Genomic DNA, 14,078 nt, shown 5'->3' with positions numbered 1-14,078 from the left:
TCCCATCGGTTCTCCGGGAATTTCGATCTTTCCGAAAAATAACACCTTGACCGGTGCAACATTTTTACGCAACTTTTAACCTTTCAAAAAAGTGAACCGTTAATAGGATTAGAACTACGGTTCTCCCGATTCCTCATTATCGATCAATGGTCCTCCATTATCCTTCCGCTACGCTTGTTGAACTTCTGTTGCGTGGAATTTCGGCACGAAGCAGAAAAAAACCTACCTTCAAACCGAAAGGAACGTGTTGAATTGCGTGAATGCATTTGCTGCTTTCTACGGGTTTCCTAGCTTGAGAACCCGAGAAACGAGATCGATAATTATGCATTTCTTGACCCTCGAAAAAAAAACACCACGTAGGTAGATCCCGTAGATAATCCGAGCTTTGCCTGTGCCATTTGGCACCGGACTCTCCAGATTTCCAACTCCATTCGAATGGAAAGATTCTTTCGGTTAACGATCGTTTTAGGAAAAAAAAATCAACCTCATTTCATGAATATCTAAATCAGACTAAATCTAGAAAACGTGCCCAATTGTTGATCTGAAATCTAGCCTAGATCTGATTTTCGTTTTTTTTTCACTAAAAGATTCAAGAAAAAAAAAACTGTCGCAAGTTAATCCCATTCGTTGCACCACGTTCGGGTGAGCTCTTTGTTGAAGCATTTCAAAGGCTTTGATCGTATTAGAGCTTTGACAAGAGCGATGAAATTTATTGTTGACGGAATGCTTTAATTTCTGCAGAATTGGCGTGAAACGATGCTAATTGAGATATCGTGGCACCAATGTCGAAAGCAGCTGTGAGTAAATATTAAAATTCCCAAAAAAAAAATACAAACTAAAATAGCTTTTGTAAAATTACGCTATGCTAAGGAATATGGATTATTGTGACAAGTGATTATTTGTGGTGAGCATAGTGAAGTTTTGCTTTGAACTCCGGAAATCACATGTAGAGGACTCCCTAAGTAATTGAACAGGCTTTTAGAAATAGAACTCCGCAAGAGTATTCTAGAGGCTCAAAGTATTTAAGAAGACCGGAAAATTTTGAACCCAAGTTTTCATTTCGGAAACACAAGCTTCATTTTTATTCATAAGCGTTTAAAAAATGGTTATGAGGAAAGCTTCCTTGCCAGTTGTAATAGAACTAACATTGTTACTTGGCATTCCTGATGCTTTTTGAAAGAGTACTTTGTATTATGTACAGTTCAGGATCCTTCACACATGATACAGAATTTCACCTTTGATCGCAAAAAAATCACAATCATCTGGTCCCATTCACCCCTTTCATCGATTTCCAACACCGGCTGGCTGGATAACCAAATCCAAAATTATTTCATCTGCCGTTGGGTATCATGTGCCTAAATATCCAAACCGAAAAAAAATATGCATTTTCGAAACCAAAATGTGCATTCTTCTATTTTTACACATGCAACCAAACCCTTGGCACAAATAAAATTCACCCGAAAAATGTTCGTAGGTGGTGACGATATTTATGTATAAATGCAGTCGTTACAATTTCCCTTTTCGGAAACCACAACCAGTGTAAGTCCCGTGCCCTTTTATCCATCTATCATTAAAACACACATTGCCCACCTCTTTCCGTCGAGCAAAAATATACACAACATGGGACGATACCTATCCGATATCCTTTGAGTTCACCCACATTTTCTCGGTCCGGGGATGGTCCAACCGAAAATTTAAGCGAGCGAAAGCTGCCAAATCATCCTCAATCTCGTGCTGCAGTCGAGTAGAGTCGAGACACCACAACAACAGATGTGAGGAAGATTTCCTCTAGGACTTCTCTCTTAGAATGTTTTTTTTTTCGTTCCTATCTGTTGGAACGCACTTTTGCAGTTTTGTTTTCCCGAGTTTTGTGTCCTTCTGCTTGTTTTGTGTTGGGTGCAAGGACCAAAAATAGAATTAATGTTTGCACGCGTGTTTTGAAGATTGATTCATTGCGTTTTTCCTCTATTTTCGAACCGCAAATGAAGGACAGCTGTAGCTTATGGGCCAAATGACCATCCGAACATTAAAATACTTGTTGTTTTGAACATACCTTGTAAGATTATTGAACACCAGAAAAGTTGTTTTATGGGCTTGTTATATAGCTAAATTGGCAAGTAAGTTGCCTCTTGAGCCGATGTTCGCATGTTCGCGCCCCAAGAATACAATTATACCGGATAAGTTTTTCAATATCTGTACGCCAACTGCAACACGTTGATATAAAGTCGCGAAATCCATAAAGATGGTCAAACGACTTAAATAGAAACAAAAAAAATCATAGCATTCAAGGATCTTTAACTGCAGTTTGTGTACCTAAAATTCAGCCTTTATGCCAATCGTTAGTAGGAGAGATATGGGTGTAACGAGTACCCGGGGCATAGAAAGTACTCCTCTTTTCCACGAAAGTACGATTTTTCTCAAATAAATTTTCATAAGGAACTGTTTTGTAGTTCCTTTAGTATTGATTTTTTAGCAAAAAAGAAATTTCCATATCATCTTCACAGAAGTATTTAAAAAACCAACTAGGTTCTCAAGTGCTGAAAATATTATCATTTTTGGGCTCCGGAAAATAAGCTCTTATGATCGTAAAATCATCTTGATCAATAATGTACGCACCACAACATGATGTACACATTGTTCCTCAATTTTAACCATAATTTATTTTTGATTTTTCACTATAACCAGTTTTAAAACGTGTTTTTACTTTAACTTGTTGTCTCGGGGCGAACAGAGCACCATTGATCGTGACACGATAAGCATTTTCTGCCGTAAAGCATGGATCACTACAAATCTGGACGCATTGAGAAGGGAGCAATGTAAACGAAATAAAAATGTTTTTTACTCAAATTGTAGGGTTTTTACTGCACTTTTAAGGAAAAATAATAAAACAATTATTCCGATGTTGTTTTGATGAAATTTAGAACTTTTCGTCGAGTACCACGCATCATAGTTTGGACACCCTATTCGCTGACCTCAGCGACCATTTTGTTCTTCATCTCTGTTGCATCCCGAGTCGTCCTGCCATTCTTCTTCATCTTCTGATTAACAATTGCCCAAATTTTTTCGATAGGGCGAAATTAAGGACAGTTGGGTGGGTTGACGTCCTTTTCGACAAAATCCACCAGTTGGCCCGATACCACTGTAGTACCTTTTCGCTGTAGTGGCAGCTAGCCAAATCTAGCGTAAACTTTACTGGTCCTTAGTGAGATCTAATGTAAGGAAAAAACATTTTTCAGGCACTCCTCCTTGTACATTTCGGAGTCTATGGTCTTGTTTTTTTTTAAAAAAAAACGGGGTTTTTCGTTCGCAACTCCAAATATCACAAATATCACTTTTTTCTGCAAAGTTATTGGCAAAAACGAATTTGAACTTGATGGGGACATCACCCCGACCAGTGGCTTTGTAAAATTTTTGGTCAGGAAGCCTCCCAAAATCAGATTTCGCGATTTTTGAACCAGACCACATCGGGCTTTTGACGTGGGTGTCCAAAATTAATTTTCGTCTCGCGGCTTCTATCACGTGTAACTTTTTTGATACAAAACGAATCGTAATGAAATTTTCAGCACTGATCGAGGAAACATTTCCGAACAAAGTACTGTTAAAAAATTCCAGATCCGACAACTAGGAGCGCCATGGTATAATAAACAGTGCGTCCAGATTTTGGATGATCCATGCTTTAGTATCTAGCAGAGAATTCAACTCGATGAAGTCAACTGAATTATAAGGAGTGTATTCGAAAAAAATGCAACACTTTGTTTCGTTTATAACTTTTGAATGCATGGATGAAAATTGATGAAAATTTCAGTGAAGCTACCTAGTAACGTGATGTGTACGAGCACAGAATTTAGTGACAATATGTTGGAGCAAAAATAGAGATAGCGTCGAAAACTGAAATTCATTGACAAATTTTTTTGGGCAGAAACGAGAAAAATCCAGAAAAGTCCCAAAAACAGCTGGAAATCAACTATTGGACCAAAGTTCTCATGGTAAATCGTTTAAAAAATCCTAGAGAGTCCAATAATGAGCTAAAATTTGAATGAATGTGAAGATTGTCTCTCGCCTGAATTTCCCGGAGATAATTAACCCTTTAATGAATGACTTTTTTAAATGGGAATATCAGTTATTGATTCAGTGAAATAATAACATTTTAATACGAATAACACAACTCAAGAGGTTTGAAGTCGTTCTTTTGAGTATTGTAAAAGTTATGGGCAATCAAAGTTGAAAATATTTTTTGAAATTCTTCATTCATTTCAACACGATTTTGCAAATTTCTTCAAAACCTTCTCAATTGGGTGCAGGAAGGTGTTTGTGATTAATTGAGGTTAAAAAATTTGATAGAATTTGCGAATCTGAAGAAATATCAGCAATTTCCCAAAAACTACTTTTTTCGAAAAATAAATAAATTTGAATTTTGCATTTTTTCCGCCTACTTTGTTCGATATCTCACAAACACAATGAAAAACCGTAATAAAAAATACCATGAGCTAATTCCTTTTAATCTCAAGAACATTTTTTGTCCAAAAATTTCCGCGCGTTTCCGAGATATTTGGATTGAGATTAGTGTTGTTTTAAAACAACACTATGCATTAAAGGGTTAAGGATACAAAAAAAAATCAAAAATTTAATGTCTAGTACTTGAGGAGGCCAACGATCTGCGAAAACTGCAAATTACTCATTCTTTCGTAACGATTGACAGCATGAATGGCTAAAAATACAAAGAAGACTGCCTCCAAATGCGACCGTTCCCTCTGAAAAGCATTTCAATAGGTCCCACCAAACTTATACTATGAAAGTTGGATCTGGAATCGTACCATTATGCTAAAACGATGGTGGAGTGTTAAAAAGTCAAATATGTTGAATTTGTGCTGAAGGAAACAATCGGCAAAATTAGTTATAACTTCAACCCAATTCAAAATTTTGAGTTATTTTGAAGGTCAAGCTTCAGGAAACAGCAAACGTAATCAAAAATTGCCTTGATTTTAAAAAAAAAGGTGGTTATATAATGCATACTATATAGACGGCGCACGTGTTGCCCAAAAATTAAAGTTGAAAAATTTCTTCATCAGACGCTATCTCAAAAACAACTCGACATAACATCACCAAAGTTTGCGTATGTACATATTACACTACCAGGTAAGTTCGCTGGATTTTTTTTAAATTCCTTCCATGCATTCAAAAGATATTCACGAAACAAAGTGTTGCATTTTTTTTCGATTACTGAACTTACCTTCTAACTGAAAAATTTTCAATGTACTAAAAACAACTTGAAAAGATTAAAATTAAATATTCCATAACAAAATCTTTTTTTTTCATAAATTCTGGTAATACAATACAAGAAAGTCGATTGATATAAGACATCCTTTTAATTTTTTTTCGATGATTTTAAGAAAATGTAAGAATTTATCCTATCAGTTTCAGAATTGAATGCAATCAGTTTTGTGATTTAAAGTAAATTGTATTACAATCATAAAAACGGAAGAAAAGCTTAGGAAACATTGAAAAACACCAGTATATTTCACGCTCAGTTGCTAAACGGAACTTTTCAAAGAATTAATTACGATTACTCCAACTTTAAATTAGATCCAACTCTCAGTTTCATAAGTCAGAAGCAAGGATCATATTCAATTATATCATCGAGCTCAATAATATAAAATCATACATTTTAGTTTCTAAATAAAACTGAACGATGTCACAAAAAGATAAAAATAGGCTTTTTTACCGGACAGCAGATTTAAGAAACAATTTATCAAGCACGTGAATATTTTAGATTAAAACAACATGAATTCAATTAATCAGAAAATAAGATCAAGATCAATAAAGACCCATCTTAAATATTAACGTTTATTAGAAGATGCAATTTCAAATTCATAAAGCCAGATTTTGAACGTTAATTAAAAAAAATTAAAATTAAAGTAAATTATCCATTTTAGATTAAGCTCCTTATTTTACGAGTTTAAATTACAAATACTCGGAAATGACTTTCTTCTATTGAGTATTTCAAATGCTAGAAGAAGAATTTATTTCAGCAAAACAAAAATGAAAACAATGAATTGAATTTGACCCCTTATTTGAAAACATAAGTTCAATGATCAAAAACGTTATTTTTGAATTCCCCACGTAAATCGAAAGTTGAAAGCACCCTTTTGTAAAATCCTCACAGTGCTAATCGCAACCACTCACAGATAATTGAAACAAGATAACGAATAAATCAATTTCGATGACATTTTCAAACATTATATTGATTCAAATAGTGTTGCTGTGAAATAGGATTTTTGAGACTGTAATATTTTTGATCAACTCAACCCCGCCAATTAACTATAAGATTTAATAAGCCTATTTAATGGAAAGTCATAGGAAAAAGAAAGCCATTTATAAACATCGATTAAATTCTTTATTCTGCAGTTGTTTCTGTTTTGTCCAATCTATATTTTCATTTTTTCCTACGTCCATGTTTAAAGAAGATTTCAATGTATTAAAATGCAGTGGTGAAGGAAAATCTAAAAAATCTACACTTTTTTTTGAGGATTCCTGAAAAAACATGATCAATTTTATCTTGAAATCAACCTTCATAATATTTTTAATAACTTGGCCGGATAGAAGTTTTCAAACAGAAATGATGACGAAAAGATAATCTTCGTCCATAATTAAGATGAAACTTGATAGATTTAGTGTTCCTAAGTTAGCGGAACAGAAAATTAACGGAACTTTTTAATCAGCTAGCTCGCTGAAAATTGTGATGAATGGGGGAGTGGATGGTGGAGTGGTGAATTGGAGACCTAGAAATTATCGAAACTCGTATAACGATTCGGGGAGCATGAGGATACTTAATGCTTGGGGATACTTGATACCTTCGCTATATCTCGAAACAGGAGTGTCTAACAAATATCAAATGTTCTAGGAAATTGTGCCAAAGAGAACAAAACAACAATGCTGTTATCTCAACAAATTTCAAAAATGTTATTTTTCGAGTTATTGAACTTTGTTTGAAAAATTTAACAAAACGTGATTTAAAGATCATTTTAATCATTTTAAAATATTTCTCTCATGAAAATAAAACATAAAAATATTGATTCCAGTCAATCGTTATAGTATAATATGAGCTTCATAATGCCATATTTTCAAAGCAATAGTAAACTCTCAATTCAATAAGCAGAAGTTTTTCAATATATATATATTATGGGTATAGGTAGATGATCCCTAGAAGAGCCCAAAAAGATATATTTTTCTTCTGAATGGATCGTGATCATTGGTTATCACGAAATTACTAATATTTGTGCAATAACTAATGTTTATCCAGTGATTACCTGTTATATAGGACTCAATGTGCTGTATTTATATTGAAACTAGAAAATTTCGCCTTAAAGTATGCAATGAAAATAGGGTAGTAGACAAACTTTTGGAGTTCTCTTTGTCTGATATCTACGAACTGTGAAATGAGAACTAATTTGGCACTAAAAATCACTAAACCATTTATCATCGGATTTTCCTAGATTTTCACCTAGGGTAAGGGCACCCTGAATTAAGGATTAATTTTCCTTAAAGGATCAAGTCTCCTGTAACTTAATAAATATCACTTTTTTTAGTTTTACGAAAATGCTTCTAGTTCATATACGAGTTCATGTTTCGTTTCAACTTTTGGAGCAAATAAAATTGCAATAACACCCTATCAGGAAATTCAAAAAACGGCAAGTAGTTAAATTTTCACAAAAAGATATGATGAAAATAAGAAAAGGGATCAAGTATCCCCATTCTCCCCTATAGTTCTGGATTAATTACTGATACAAAAGTATCCCACGAAACTTACTTTCATTGACATATGGGCTCAGAAAAAATAATTTAATATCATAGACAAAAGCTCAACAAAGTTTGCTGGGTCTTCTAGTTTTTTTTTTACAAATTTTCGCCTAAGTCAGCACTTGAATTGGTACCGACAATTTTTTTAAAATCGTCACCCCAGTGCGGCAATCTTCACCCACGGTGACCACGAGGATGGGGTAAGAACTCAAAAAGTTAATCCGTTAAACCGTTTCTAGTCATACTATTTAGTAGTAAAGTAATAGTCTAGTAAAACAACGCGAAATGTACTCCAATCATTTACATATAATTCAAGATAGTTCAGTTTGCATTGCTACATGCGGAATTTTACCTTTAAACCTGGTTTTCACTTCTCGGGAAAATGAACGTGAAAAATCTCATTTTGTCAATCAATAAAAATCGCGACGCAACTATTTAGTGTGTCTAACATGATAGATGGGAGATAGATTAAGTTTGCCAGAATATTTTCAGCACGTATCCGGGCCGGACAAACCGGGCAATTTTTTATGAAAACCGGGCAATTTTTTATGAAAACCGGGCAAAATCCGGAAATATCATATCTAAATTAACGACCGAATATCCGGGCAATTTCCGGGCAAATTTTGTCAAAACTCAGATATTACTCAACAAAAGTCAAGATAAAAAAAATGAAAAAAAAACTCTTTCATCAGGCAACATTTCATAATTATTTTTGCAAAATCTGCTCAAAATTTTTTGTTGTAGCTAAGTAAAAAAAATTAACAACACAATTTTTTTTTGTTTGATTAGCCAAATAAAATGAAAAAATTCGGGCAAAATCCGGGCATTTTCAATGAAATCCGGGCAATCGGGCCGGACTGGACTGCTCCCCAATTTTGTATCAAATATCCGGGCAAACCCGGATAAAACCGGGCAACCTGGAAACCTGAGAATACATGGGAAATGGTTGATATATGAAACTTGTCTTGTTATTTAAAACCTCCTTGAGCTTTTTTTTTATTCCAATTCCCCCCAGTTTTTACCGCGAAATGTTCATCATGGCAGGAAAATCGGAACAAAAACAGTTCTAGGAGGCTTGAATCAACAAGACCAGTTGGATTATTATCTTTAAACTTTAAATGTTTCACGTTCATTTTCACGAGAAGTGTAAATGGGCCTAAAACATAAAGAAAAATTATAGGGTTAAATAAGATATTTGGAGTTTTTTTATATCAAAAATTGATATGGACCATTAGAATGTTTTTTAAAGCATCGAAACATATTACGTTTTTTAGCTCAACATAGAATTGCGGAGAAAAATCTCCAGAACCCACTTATGAGACAAACCTTCCTACGGTTCTGTCATTTCGGCTTCGAGGACTATGAATGCTTCGATAGAATATCAAGAGCTGCTCTGTGGATTTAAGATGTAGGTACCTAGATTTTCAGAACTACATGCTTGATAATTCAATGATTAGGCTTGATTTTCGAACTTAAAACTGTGTAAAAAAATATCCAACACACTTAATGTGGTAACATATATCAATTCCAACTATGGAATTTAAGAATTCCAAAATTTTAATATTTCGATTGTGGATTAATATTTCTCAATACTTATTCGAAATATAAACACAGAAACACTAGTTTTAAAGTTTGGATCGACTTTGGAATAATTTATTTTCAGTTTTATGATAAATAGGAATGTCACTTAACACTACCAATAATGATAATAATAATAGTAATAACTGTAAATTACAACAATGATTTACTTTACCCCTGAGATACCTTCTGTTTTCAAATGCATTCAAAAGTTCCCTTTTTTGTTAGTCTTTCTTAAAGTATTCTTTGATTTTGCGCTCTTTTGATTGTTTAGAATGTTTTACACTTTTCTGTACACTTCTTGTTATCTTACTTTTATTGGATCAGCTTATGAAATACTCTTTGATTTGTTTTCTCAATTTTCTGAAAAATGAGAACCTTTTCTACTGTCAACACGCTTATGTTATACGAAAAAAAAATCAGTCTTCCCCTTGTTCTTATTTGAATCTGATCTGAGAAATATAACCCCATAAATGGCAACAACGGACTAGTTTGTACATGCTTCCTCCTTCTTTTCTATCTTTCATCTACCTGGAACTATCACCGTGCTCTAACTTCTATTTATTGGTTGCGGCAATAACAGCTTTTCTCCTTTGTAGGTATAACTAATATCTACAATCCACCTATTCTTGTGCAGTTTTGAATCGACGAAAATTATTGTATAAGATCAAAACTCCTAATGAGCCTTCCTTGCAATATGCAAAAAGAACCCAATCCGATCCTCGCTCTTCTCACCGCACATGTTACACTTGTAAACGTCGTCGTACCCATGATAGCCCATATGAATCGTATACAGCACATCGTCCTTGAACGTAATATCGCAGTACTTGCACTCGAAGCTTCGCGCCGGAGCATTCGTTTGAACACCGGCCTCAACGACTGAGCTCTTCGATTCGACAGGGCTGCCGTTGAAGCTCGTAGATGGTTTGCTACTTTGAACGTTGGATTGCTGCAGCTGCTGGTCTCCGCTTTCCGAGTGTTCCTCATCGTCGGAGTTCTCCATTGGGGAGGCTGGTCGCTGTTCCTGGTTGTGGTGCCGTTGAGTGAATTCGTTCAATCGTTCCAACTTGAAGGCACGACCTTTTCGTCGGTTTTTACCGGTGCTTCCAGTGCTGGTGGTGGTTGTAGCTGGGTTCGTTGAAGTGTTCGAGGTAGAAGGGGTCGTTGGAAGTTGTTGCGATTGGTGGTTCGGGATGGGTTCCGGGTGGTCGTTTTCCGGTGCGGAGTCCGATTTAAGGTCGGAGCTGTCGGCGGCTGCTGCGGTGATGTGTTTCAGGAGTTCTTCGCCAAGGTTTGAGGAGGCCGATGAGTTGATGGCTGAAGGGACGGTGGAGCTGTTGGAGGTGTCTTTCGAGGGTGATTCGTGGTCTTCGGTGTTGAGCTTGTCGTGGAATTGGTTGGAGAATTGTTGGTGGAAGTTGGGCGAGAGTTGAGCGATGGCGGCTTGTTGATCTGCGAACATTTGGAAGTTGAGGTTCAGGTAAGGGAATAGTGGGAGGTTGTTGGAGGCAGCGTTTTTGAACATGTGAGCTAGAGGGTTCGGGAGAAGTTGGTGAGGAAGAAGGTTTCGGGAGATGTTGCTGGATTGAGCGGATGGTGGAGTGAAGGGGTTTTGGAGGGTGTTTTGTTGATGATTTTGAGGAGTAAGCGGGGTTTGATGGGAGGATTGGGTGGGTTCCTGTTTCAGGTCGGTGGGTTTCGGATGTTTTGTGCGAGGTCCTCGACGAGTTCCGTAGACGTCGATGATCGGAAGTGGGTTGGGGGTGCCGTCGAGGTTCAGGACTACGTCCGGTTTGTGGGCGTACTTTCGTAGATGGAGTTTCAGGGAGTGGCAGTATTTGGTAGCGTAGTTGCAATCGGCGCATCGGTACTGGAACACGTTCGAGTGTGACTTCATGTGTGAATTGAGCATCGACTTGTTGACGCAGCTGTAGCTACACTTGGGACACTGGAATGGTTTGGATCGCTGATGGTTTCTGAGGTGGTATTCGAGGTGGTGCTTGTACTCGGTCACGAAGGGGCACTTGGGGCAGCTGAGCATCTTCTCCGGCTTGATGTGGCTTCGGGTGTGTTCCCAGAAGCTGAGCTTGGTCACGGCAATGAACTCGCACTGTTTGCACTTGAACTTCTTGACCTTTCCGTGGCTGTTGATCTTAGGTTTGCGGATGCCTTCTTCGTCTTCGCTTCCGTCATAAGATTCTTCGCAGTCCGATAGATTGTCGTCGTCCTTCTCGGGGGTTTCGGCGATGTCTTTGGGGGATTTCGGTGGTGTCACGTCCATCGGAGGGGTGTGAGTTGGAGTTAGGGTCGAAGACACGTACGAAGATTCCGGTTTGTTATAGTTACGGTTTGGGGTTGTCTGTCGAGCTAGCTGTTGCTGCTGTTGAGGAACAAACATTCCTGAATATCCGGGTGGCGTCAAAGGGTTGAATCCCAGAGGATTGTACCCGTGAAGCATTCCGTTGCTGGCCTTGGGATCATAGTACTGACTACGACCGTTCATGGAGTCCATGCTATCGACGCTCTGCGGGCTGGTGGGACTCGAATGGGACATCGGGGTGTCCTGTTGGGAGCTCATATGCGCCAGATGATGGGAATACTGTTGTCCGTAGCTTCCGGATGCATCCAGGGGCTCGCTCTTGATGGTCATATCGTACCAATTGGCCATACTGGACTGCTGCTGTTGTGTCTGTTGTTGCGATTGTGACTGCTGCTGCAGAGTTCCTCCTGCTAGGATAGACTCGTAGTTCTGCATCATCTACAGAAGACAAAAAAAGCAAAAAGAGAAACCAAGAGAAGCCATTAATAAAACTCGCTCGCCATGTTTTTGCCAAAATATGTGTATCTGGTAATGGGGTAGATTTCCCGTTTTTTTTCTCTTCACAACCATTTTTGCTCATACGTGAAAAAGCGAGGGTGCCACATCAGTACTTTTGCCGGAATAAAGTCGGGACGATTATTTTTATTTTCCCCGCGCGTTTTGGGCTTTTTATTTACTTCAGCCGATGGATGGAAAGTCGGTGGGATGAGTTTGCATCATGTTTATGTATTTGTTTGTTGGATTCCCGTTTTTGCGAGCCGCGAGTTTTTTGCGACGCTTGTCGAAGGGACACGGAAAATCGATAACCCCAGTATTTTGTGTCATTTTGGGAAGTGGATTTCTGTCGCCATAATTTTGTTAAAGTGAATTTTTATTCTTGACTGACAAAAAACCCAGTTTCAAAAACTTAAAACAAATTGAAAAATGTTATAAAATCAAATTCCTTGAAAAAGTCTCGATAAAATGTCGAAACGTAGAAACTTTTTTCAAATTAATTCATAATATTTAAGTGATTTTCAAATTTAAAACATCATTTTAGAGAACATTTAGACACTTTGGATCCCGTTGTCTTAATTTGATGTCCTAAAAAACCATTTGATTTTGCAAAACGGCAAATTATACGTCACCATCCCAGATCAGGGCCTGGGTAAAAACCAGACACCAGATTGCGACTAATCCTTTGAAACAAAGGGTCCGAAATTGTCTCAACCGGATTAGTCCTGAAGCTGATCCAAAACATGCCCGAGAGAAGAAAAAAAGGGCCAGCAAACGAACGGGGTCCATTACCGAGTTTTGTTTATTGTTTTACGGTCCCTGAACTCATACACATTGAGATGAGCAAAAAGTCATCCCTCGAATTTGGAAATTTTCTTTTTGAGGGAAAAAAGAAAAACAAAACCTTGGTGAAACAAAACCTCCTAAAAAGAGGGATTCCTTCGCTTTATGGGGAACTAATTTGAATATTCTCACACAAAAGCGGGAGGGAAGGCAGAAAAACTTCAGTCAGGGTCATAAAATTTCCCTTTCAGCTGACAGCTCGTAAAATTAGTGCCCTTGCCCCTAGGAAGGGGACTCTCTCAGAAAGAAGGCAAAACGGGGTAACGGGCAGAGATTGCTCCAGTTTCGGTTTCGGAAAACAACGGGAATTTTATGGTTTCCCAAATTTTGTTCAAGAAAAAAAAACCCTCAAGGATTTTTGAAAGCAAAAGTGACTTTTCTACCTTCTCCCAGTCGGCTGTCGGCTTAAAGGAACGCCTCTTATTTGCTTTGGAACTTTTTCAGGGTAGTCAAATGGCCGGGTCCTAATGAGGCGAAAGTCAAAACTGGACCGGGGTTGTAAAAAAACCAGGGGGGTTGTAAAATTTCCTGGAAGAGTTGACCTTTGGGGTGGTTGTAAAAACCGCTTGTTTGTTTTAAGGTTGATCAGTGTAATGTTTACCTAGATTTTTTTTACAGTTGAACACGTTGTTAAATTTTCCGTTAGGTTGTCGATTCAGCTGATGATCTCCGTTGGCATTGCTCAAATTTTGGTAATCCTTTTTTCCGTGTTTGATCACTTTTTTGAGAGTTATTCCGTTTTTTGTCACTTTCTTATCACGTTTTTAAAAACTTTGGCTTTTTTTTTCTTTGGGTTATCACTGATAAATTTTGAACTGTTTTATGCAGCTACTTTGAACTTTGGTTTTAACTGAGTGTTTTCCACCATCCGTTACGAGTATTTGATTGTGTTTAAACTAATTTTTAAAAAAACTTAGTATTTTATTGTAAAAATTTCGTTCCACGGTCCACGGTTCTGCCGAAATTGTCAAACAACCTTACTCGCCGCCAGCGTTTTAAAAACTGATCTGAGATTTCCTCCGATGACCCCGACTGCCCAAAAGTT

The 14,078-nt window shown here is 37.2% G+C and overlaps 2 protein-coding genes across 13 annotated transcripts in view; one reads left to right on the top strand and one right to left on the bottom strand.

Moving 5' to 3' along the window:
• LOC129747966 (whirlin) overlaps positions 1–14,078 on the top strand; it is a 427,024-nt gene that overhangs the window by 326,133 nt on the left and 86,813 nt on the right. The gene's annotated exons all lie outside the window — the stretch shown is intronic.
• LOC129747968 (protein hunchback-like) lies at positions 9,429–14,043 on the bottom strand. Its single transcript, XM_055742411.1, has 2 exons — positions 13,635–14,043; positions 9,429–12,133 (listed from the first exon to the last, which is right to left on the bottom strand). Exon 2 carries the CDS (start codon positions 12,131–12,133, stop codon positions 10,052–10,054), a length of 2,082 nt encoding a protein of 693 aa, XP_055598386.1. The 5' UTR covers positions 13,635–14,043; the 3' UTR covers positions 9,429–10,051.

This window comes from Uranotaenia lowii, chromosome 2, assembly GCF_029784155.1.
Source record: "Uranotaenia lowii strain MFRU-FL chromosome 2, ASM2978415v1, whole genome shotgun sequence".
Classification (NCBI taxonomy): domain Eukaryota; kingdom Metazoa; phylum Arthropoda; class Insecta; order Diptera; family Culicidae; genus Uranotaenia; species Uranotaenia lowii.
This window is presented reverse-complemented; position numbering and strand designations above follow the sequence as displayed.

What these genes read in the sequence shown, in the direction of transcription:
- LOC129747968 (XM_055742411.1), bottom strand. Translation starts at nt 12,133, where the DNA reads ATGATGCAGAACTACGAGTCTATCCTAGCAGGAGGAACTCTGCAGCAG.